This window comes from Gobio gobio, assembly GCF_949357685.1.
Source record: "Gobio gobio genome assembly, chromosome: 24".
Taxonomy (NCBI): Eukaryota; Metazoa; Chordata; class Actinopteri; order Cypriniformes; family Gobionidae; genus Gobio; species Gobio gobio.
The window spans coordinates 32,401,857-32,410,605 of record NC_137120.1 but is presented as its reverse complement, the minus strand read 5'-3'; the positions used below and the strand labels follow the sequence as shown (position 1 = coordinate 32,410,605).

General features: G+C 42.0%; 1 protein-coding gene across 1 annotated transcript; it reads left to right on the top strand.

Moving 5' to 3' along the window:
- The first annotated feature begins 6,423 nt into the window (after nt 1–6,423).
- Nucleotides 6,424–7,788, top strand: LOC307121003 (cathepsin G-like). The gene is made up of 5 exons (XM_079808370.1): nt 6,424–6,624; nt 6,722–6,872; nt 6,984–7,122; nt 7,210–7,461; nt 7,543–7,788. The coding sequence occupies exons 1-5, from the start codon at nt 6,564–6,566 to the stop codon at nt 7,699–7,701; spliced, it is 762 nt and encodes a 253-aa protein (XP_079664496.1). The 5' UTR covers nt 6,424–6,563; the 3' UTR covers nt 7,702–7,788.
- The last annotated feature ends 961 nt before the right edge of the window (nt 7,789–8,749 follow it).

Here is an 8,749-nt window from a genome sequence, read left to right as displayed (position 1 = left end):
TCAGAGAGGGATTGGTGAATTGTTTATTTCGGGGGAGGAATCGCCGTACATCAATTGTGGAAAACTGGATGCAGCTCAAGTAACCTTTGATGTATTAAGGTAGAAAATAAATTAGGTGATTGAAAGGAGAGAAAAGAGAAGTGAAATGCTTTAAACATCTCCAGGCCGTCATGTAGGATTGAGGTTTCTGGGAAAGAACATCACTGCTTTGGCAGTGGAGAAAATTAGCCAGAGGAACTGAACTCCTGGGAAAGCAGAGGGAACATCACTGCTGTAGTAGTGGAGAAAATTAGCCGGAGAAACTGAGCTCCTGTGAGAGCAGAGAAAATGGCACTGCTGTAGTAGGAGAAAATTAGCCAGAGAAACGAAGCTCCTGTGGGAGCCAAGGGAACAGCACTGCTGTGGCAGTGGAGAAAATTAGCCAGAGAAACTGAACCCCTGTGGGAGCAGAGGGAACAGCACTGCTGTAGTAGGAGAAAATTAGCCGGAGAAACTGAACTCCTGTGGGAGCCGAGGGAACAGCACTGCTGTAGTAGGAGAAAATTAGCCAGAGAAACGAAGCTCCTGTGGGAGCCGAGGGAACAGCACTGCTGTATTAGGAGAAAATTAGCCGGAGAAACTGGACTCCTGTGGGAGCAGAGGGAACAGCACTGCTGTATTAGGAGAAAATTAGCCGGAGAAACTGGACTCCTGTGGGAGCAGAGGGAACAGCACTGCTGTAGTGGGAGAAAATTAGCCGGAGAAACTCAGCTCCTGTGGGAGCCGAGGGAACAGCACTGCTGTAGTGGGAGAAAATTAGCTAGAGAAACGAAGCTCCTGTGGGAGCCAAGGGAACAGCACTGCTGTGGCAGTGGAGAAAATTAGCCAGGGAAACTGAACTCCTGTGGGAGCCGAGGGAACAGCCCTGCTGTAGTAGGAGAAAATTAGCCAGAGAAACTGAACTCCTGTGGGAGCAGAGGGAACAGCACTGCTGTAGTGGGAGAAAATTAGCCAGAGAAACTGAACTCCTGTGGGAGCCGAGGGAACAGCACTGCTGTAGTAGGAGAAAATTAGCCAGAGAAACGAAGCTCCTGTGGGAGCAGAGGGAACAGCACTGCTGTAGTGGGAGAAAATTAGCTAGAGAAACGAAGCTCCTGTGGGAGCCGAGGGAACAGCACTGCTGTGGCAGTGGAGAAAAATAGCCAGAGAAAACTGAGTTCCTGTGGGAGAAAAAGGAGAAAAAGTTAGTCGGACGAATGGAGAAACGCATTGTGTAACCGAAAGGACTCTTATTTTGAAATGTTTATGCCTTATTATTGCGGGATGCTCATTCAAATTCATATGAGAGAGATAAAACAACAACAACCTTTATATCTATAGCACGTTTAAAAACGACATGAGTTGACCAAAGTGCTTTACGCTCTCAACGGTACTAATAAAGCATTGACAAAACACCCCTACATCAACACACAAAACGCAAACACACATCTCAAACTCCCAGTCCTTATGGGCAGTTGTAAGCATGAGAGAAGAGATGTGTTTTCAACACAGATTTAAACCGTCCTAACAAGTCACAAGATCTGATACGCCGAGGGAGGCTATTCCAGAGGCGTGGCGCAGCCACAGAGAAAATACAGCCTTACAACTGTATACACCGTTTTCTTTACAGTGATTTATATTGTAATATGTTGTCGTTGATACAAATTCACTTTGCATAAATGTATGCTATTCATTGATTGTGAAATGCTCTGAACTCAAGCATTGTTCAAGCCAGTAGAACGCACAATGGTGCCACATTCAGGTTTTGAAACGTGATCGCTCACGTTAATTCAGTGAAATCATAGCCTTTGAATTTCTTCTGTTTCATAATAAGATGGTAGGCTATAACAATCATTGATATGCTTGTTATACAATAGCCTGCCCTACTATAAGGTATTGATGTTACATTTAAGAAAGCGGGTGCTCCCAAATACATTGTTCAGTTCGCACACGTCTATTTATAGTCACAAAAGCGAGTATGGTCGCACTGTGTTGAGCCCTGTGTGACCGAGCTTATGTGAGCGTCAAGTTGAGAAGTATTGAATCAAGGCGGTGATTATCAGCTGATTCCAACTGATAGCTGATTGTTTGGCGTATTATGCCCTGTTGCATTGACAGCATTTTAGTGATTTAGCCTCACAATACGTTCGCTCGCTTTACCAGCTGCAAGTAAATTGATCGTTCATCACCACGGCGACCGCGTGCGCGTACATGATGAACGTATTTCTCCTGTGTGAAAAGTATCTGTCTGTACTGTAGTACACAGAGGCGGAAAGATCGCAAGAAAAAGTAAAAGAGTTGTAATACTTTATCTTAAGACAGGAACTGTTGTAGGTCTCCCTGTTGCAAGTCTGTGCTGTGTGCACTCCTTTACACTGTCCGAGAACTGTCAATGAATGGAGGTAAGACTGCTGTGTGTATATATACCTCTTACTGTTGATTAGCTGAGTGCTCTCCACCTGTGTCAATTATCTGAACGTGCTCCTCCCGAACTATGTTTATAAAACATTATTTAATGCATTAATTATCAAACATGTACTAACATGTATTAATGCTGCTGTTATTCATGCATGAATCCTTATGACTCCTGTCTTAGTTCATGATAGCTCCTCATTTGTTCATGATTAGTTCATATCTTCACTAATCATGAGTTAATGTTTAATTAACTATTAATTCATGTATTAATACATGATTATTCATGTACTGTTATTGTAAAGTGTTACCAGTTTTTCAGTACCGGATCTATTTGATCGATAAAATACCACAGGGAGCACTGATAACACATTTCTGTGTCTTCATATACGCGTGTATGTGGGTTGGAGAGAGAGCAGGTAAAAGAGATAGATTGTGCTGTTTATAGATAAAAGGTAATTTAATTTAAAAATGCTAATAGTTAGTAATTTTTGTCCTGTTTGTCCTGTTTATTTGTTGATCAGTGTCTTTTGCTGTTTTTGATTCTTTTGCTGCGGTAGGCTAGCCTGGATGCCAGCTGAACTTAGCCCCGCCCACAACATTTTTACTCGGGCAGTTCGGTCTGGAATTGATCGGTAGAGAAGTAATTATGCCCGAACAGAAACTGTTCGGACCAATGAAATTGTCAGGGTGGGCTTTAGACGATGATGGACAGATGATCAACAGTAACGTAATCATCCACGTCATCAAAGGCGCTTGGGTTGAATTTGTTCTAATCCTAAACGGAGAACTTGTTCGTATATGCATTCACCTTTACTATTTCTCTCAAAAATGATGATCGTGTTGGTAAGTACTCTGTGTATCCTTAAATTCTTTTTTTTACAACACCGGCAAAGATCGTTTACATGTTTTTCTTCTAACGTTAGGCTACTTATTCCAGCGTGCAGACAGGGTTGCCAAGTTTTTACAACAAAACCCAATTGCTAACGTTCCTCAAAACTAGCCAAAAACAAGCCCAATAGCTTTCCAGGGGGGGTCTTCGGGGAAAAAAAGGCATTTGAGGGGTAAAATATGTGTTATTTTGGCAGGGCTGGCAGCTAAAAATCGCATTCATGGGTCTGTATATCACATAAATGGGGTCGCTTCAACCCGCGGACATGGCAACACAGTGAAGTTGAGTTCTGTTGACATTTGACAACTAACGTTATGCGTCGCTCCGTTGCTCTGATTGGTTGTAGGTCTATCCAATTGAGGTCTTTCCTGGTTCGGTTGAAACACGCCCCATAATCACAGCCCAACGGAGCAGAATCAGACTCATATTCTGACTAGAATTGAGTATGACGACGTCAGGCTAGCGGTAGGCTACAAAGCTCTTGTGAATGTAATGAGGTCAAGACTTGGCTGAAACTTTAGCCATGCAGTAATAGAAGAAAAAACAACAACAACAGCATAGAATGTCAACCAATCAGAATCAAGATAATTTTAGAGAGCAATTAAGCTGGTTTTTAAGAATGTTAAAAATGTTATGTGCTGATTAAGACTTATAGCAGGATGACATAACAAAGGTCTTATGCTGCGTTCACATCGAATGGGAATTGAGCTTCTGGAGTGAATGATTTCCATGTTAAGTCAATTTAAAGACACGTTGATGCACATCTGGAGGTCCGAGGTGCGATTTGGCCTCATTCGCGTGTCCAGTTTGCACGAAAGAGGCGAATTGAGTGTCTTGCACGAGACGCGCGTTACGTGTAAGTGATTTTATTTGGAAGTGAATTTGCGTCTGACGGCAGAGTTGAAAAATCTGAACTTTGCCGTCTATTCGCGCCGCGTTAACCAATCAGGAGCCTGTTTGCTGCTGTCACATGGTGAAGTGACATGATAAACGGAGGACCGCCCGGAGTCACTCATTCAAAACAGTGGCTGTGATAAAACGATAAAACTCAACTGTTTAACTCTAGGGGAGTTGAAAAAATTGCCTATTTTCAAAAATAGTGGCGTGTTCATTTAAGTGCCTGTGAACTGGGAATTAATACAAAATGAACATGCACAAAACTACACATTTAAATATTTAATTGTATATATATATATATATATATATATATATATATATATAAATGTATTCTTATCAAATAAGCGAATGACCCTTGAAACGACGCAAGAGATTTGCGTTATTTTAATCAAAATACGAAGCAATCACGTGGTTGTGTTTGAAAACGAAGCTTCGGACATCACAGATCACGTGGCAAAACGAATCAAGCTCCGGTACAGTGCTTCACTTCTCTCTGAGATGTTTCGGGGTTTTTTTTATACAAGCTTCGAAGCCTCGATGTCGAACGTCACATCACTACTAAAAACATCAGACATCAGTTGGTTAGCTCAACTGAGTAACATATTTAGTTAAAAGAATAACTACCTACCAGGCGATCGTCACAGAAATGCATAGGCCGTACGACTGCTCAATGCAGATTTTTCACAGCAGCTTACACATATGAATGGAAACAAACCAACTGGATTGAAGAGAATGCAGGTTACATCAAACGGTACTAGTTCACAGCAATAAATATTCAACTTTATCCTTCCTGGGGATAACAACAGCCTGCACACTACCGCGGAGCCACAAACCAAACGCTAGTCCAGCTACAACAAATAATTTAGGTGTTACTGATACACATAAGCCCACTGCAACAGTGAAAAACATAACTTTGAATGGAAGCGCGCGCGTGCCAAGGGACGGAGCGAACAATGACGCATACCCAGGTGGCAAAAACACAGGCTGTTTCTCAATAGAGGGTATGCATGTGACGTCATCGTCAGCTGGAGTGACTGCGGTTACGCCCACTGAGTGGCAGGGGCGGACTGGCCATCTGGCACACCGGGGCGTTTTCCCGGTGGGCCGCTGGACAATGTGGGCCTGCCCGTTGCTACGTAAATATATATGAAGAATAAATTATAGTAAAATTACAGAGACAGTAGACAGGCTCCAGAAGGGAACAGAATCTCATTGAGCCCCATGTTAAAATGCCCAACTTTACAGCAGAAAAAAAAACATGTTTACAGCCCGGTACAAATTGTGGTTTTGGTCTATACGGCTAATTTTTCCCTTCATGACAACTGTGAGGGGGCAACATTCGTTTACATTATATAAGCCTTAAAGTTCTGCATAATTAAGGGCATGGCCACTTTGAGTGACAGGTGTTTATCTGCTGTCTGTGAGTCTTCGCGTCACCTCAGCTCCGCCCACGTCCCGCTTCTTTGCCCATTTTCTATTATCCAGGAGTGACGCGCTGCCAAGATGGCAACGGCCTGCTCGACCCTACTTTACGCTTCAGAACTGCTCTTCAGAATCCTATGGGTAACGTCCCGGACACTACGCCCATAATTTTTTACAGTCTATGGTATAAACGCCTCGTCTGTTTGGGGAGAAACGCGTGCAGTCAGCGGAGGCTCGCACGGCGGAGCCAGGCAAACGTATAAACAAAGCTTATGCTTGACGTGCTCTCCGTTGTATAATTCTGTGAAACGACAGAGGGCGACTCTGAGTAATTGTTCTCCAAACCATCAAAAAGCAGCAACGAGAGCAAGTAGTTTGCCGAATAATTTGTCAAACACTCGTCTCGTGAGAAGTTTGTGAATAAATGGATTTCTTCACATATAAACTGATTAGGTCGTGGGTCATTTTGAGGACACATGTGAAAAAGTTTTTTAGTACACTTCTTATGCCTTAACCAAATAATCAAGTTAAACCCAGTAAACTTGAAATTGTGACTTGTTACATTAGAACAAAACATATTAATGAATAGGCCCAGATAGATTTCAGCCTAATAGGGATAACTGCACTGCATCGACAATTTCACATGTATTTCACAAAATACTGTATTTGTATTTAAATACTTTTTCCACACAGTATTTTGTATTTTAAATACATACAAATTCATCTCTGGTTAGGCGGAGCTATTTGCAGTTGGTGTAAAACGACACATTTAATATCATCTTGACAACTCAAGCTGAGAAAATAAAAGGTGTTACTGACACCTCAAGCTAAGAAAATAAACGACTTTCGGCCAGCCCAGTGTCTCCACACTTATATTTATACAGTGTTTTGTCACGATAGCTCACTGATCATATTCTTCATCATGACCATCATCATCTCTCTGCTCCTGCTGGCCTCTCTGCTGCCACACCTGACCTTCACTGGTGAGAATGATTATTTAACAGCATATTACAATGATTTTGAAACAATATTTTATTGGTATGCCCTGAATACATTTACTGACAGCACTATCTCTCTCAGCTCATGTGAATGTGGGTATAGTGAACGGCAGGGAAGCCAAACCCCACTCCAGACCTTACATGGTTTCTCTTCAGAAGGACGGGCGACATGCCTGCGGTGGATCTCTCATTTCTGATCAGTTTGTCTTGACTGCTGCACATTGCCAAAAGAAGTAAGTCTTTAATTTAGTATGAACTGCAATATGTGTTGATGTCATAATTTCAAAGAATCAGGTTAAAAAGGGGTATTGTTCATTATACTAATAAGACATTTTCTTCCTCAGAAATGAGACACTAACAGCTGTGTTTGGTGCACACAACCTAAAAAATAAGCATGATTCTGTCAGTATCAGTGTGAAGTCCTACCACAAGCATCCGGACTTTGACACTGACACACTGCTTAATGACATTATGCTACTGGAGGTAAAAGTAGTTCAAATGACCCTTATTAAACCATTAATTGACCCATTAAATATGTATTTTAATGATGGTTATGTTAATGTATCACAGCTAGAGAAAAAGGTCCAACAAAACCACAATGTCAAGATGATTTCCATACCAACACAAGAGGAAGACATCAAACCGGATTCTGTTTGCAGTGTCGCGGGCTGGGGCAGACTGAGCTTTAAAGGGCGAAAGAGCAACCGTCTCATGGAAACAGACGTGAAGATCATGAATAACACAGAATGCAAAAATAAATGGAACAACCACTACTCAGCCCCAAAGATGATCTGTGTCTATGGCCATGGAGGAAGCTGTAGTGTATGTAAAAACAACACCATTTTGAGAACATTACCATTGAGAAGTATCACTTTAGTCATGTGATGATCTGTTTCTTAACAGGGGGATTCCGGAGGTCCTTTGGTTTGTGGAGACACTGCAGTCGGTGTAACATCCTTTGGTGATCCAATAGTCTGCAATAGCCGTGACCGACCTGAAATTTATGCCAGGATTTCAGCATATCTTCCGTGGATTTGCTGCATAATTTCAAACGTGAAGTGATTTTTGCAATGGAAAAGGTTTAAGTATTTGTGTGATTTCTTTTGAACTCTGTAATGTTCAATAAACTAACCATTTGTCAAGCATCAATTTCAAGTTGTCCTCATTATTGCACTCCTAAAAAATAGTGAAAAGGATCCAGGTAGCCAAAATTACTTTGTCAACACTTTACAGTAAGGTTCATTAGTTAAAGGTGTCATGAACTGGCTTTTTTTAATTTTTTTACGTGTTTTTTACATTCAGAAACATAATGAATAAGTAATAGGCTATTTTCTGCCTTGGTTTTGAGGCTCTCTGGAAGTAAATGCCCACGGCTATGATTGGATAAGATTTGCATATTTAATGAGCTTCAGCTCCCCTCAGTACATGTGGAAATTGTTTTGAAAGCGTCTTGAGAAATGCTCACAGGACTCTCATCTCTCATCCACCCGCGATTGATTGGGATGTTATTTCTGTATAATTTCGCCCGATCAGCAGTGAATATAACCGCAAACCATACACACACTCACACACACACGCGCGCACACACACACACACACACACACACACACACACACACACACACACACACACACACACACACACACACACACACACACACACACACACACGCTCGCGCGTATCGAAAGCCAAGAGGGACAAAAACACGTGAATTTTAACACGTATTTTACGTGTTAAATATGCGTGAAATACGTGTGACGAATCAGCGCGTATTTCACGCGTATACGCGTAAAATACACGTAAAATACGCGTTAAAATTCAGATTGAACGGGTCAGTGTCATTGGCTGCTGAAGACAGGGCCGGCGTTTGCTATAGGCGAGCTAGGCGGTTGCCTAGGGCGACAAATGTGTTGGGGGCGCAGCCAGGCGCCCTCTAGTGGCGCCCTTAAACTTACTTCCCATTAAGCATAGAATTAAAACAAGCGAAATAAAACATACTGTTTATTAAACATGATCATCCTTGGGCGCCCCCTCAGCCGCACGTTTAATTACTTAACCTGATTATTAGATTGAATTGAAAGTGAATATTGTCTAGCACAGGCATTATGTC

What these genes read in the sequence shown, in the direction of transcription:
- LOC307121003 (XM_079808370.1), top strand. Translation starts at nt 6,564, where the DNA reads ATGACCATCATCATCTCTCTGCTCCTGCTGGCCTCTCTGCTGCCACAC. An exon ending in GCCACACCTGACCTTCACTG is followed by an intron (nt 6,625 to 6,721) that starts GTGAGAATGATT and finishes TATCTCTCTCAG; the next exon opens with CTCATGTGAATGTGGGTATA. An exon ending in GCCATGGAGGAAGCTGTAGT is followed by an intron (nt 7,462 to 7,542) that starts GTATGTAAAAAC and finishes GTTTCTTAACAG; the next exon opens with GGGGATTCCGGAGGTCCTTT.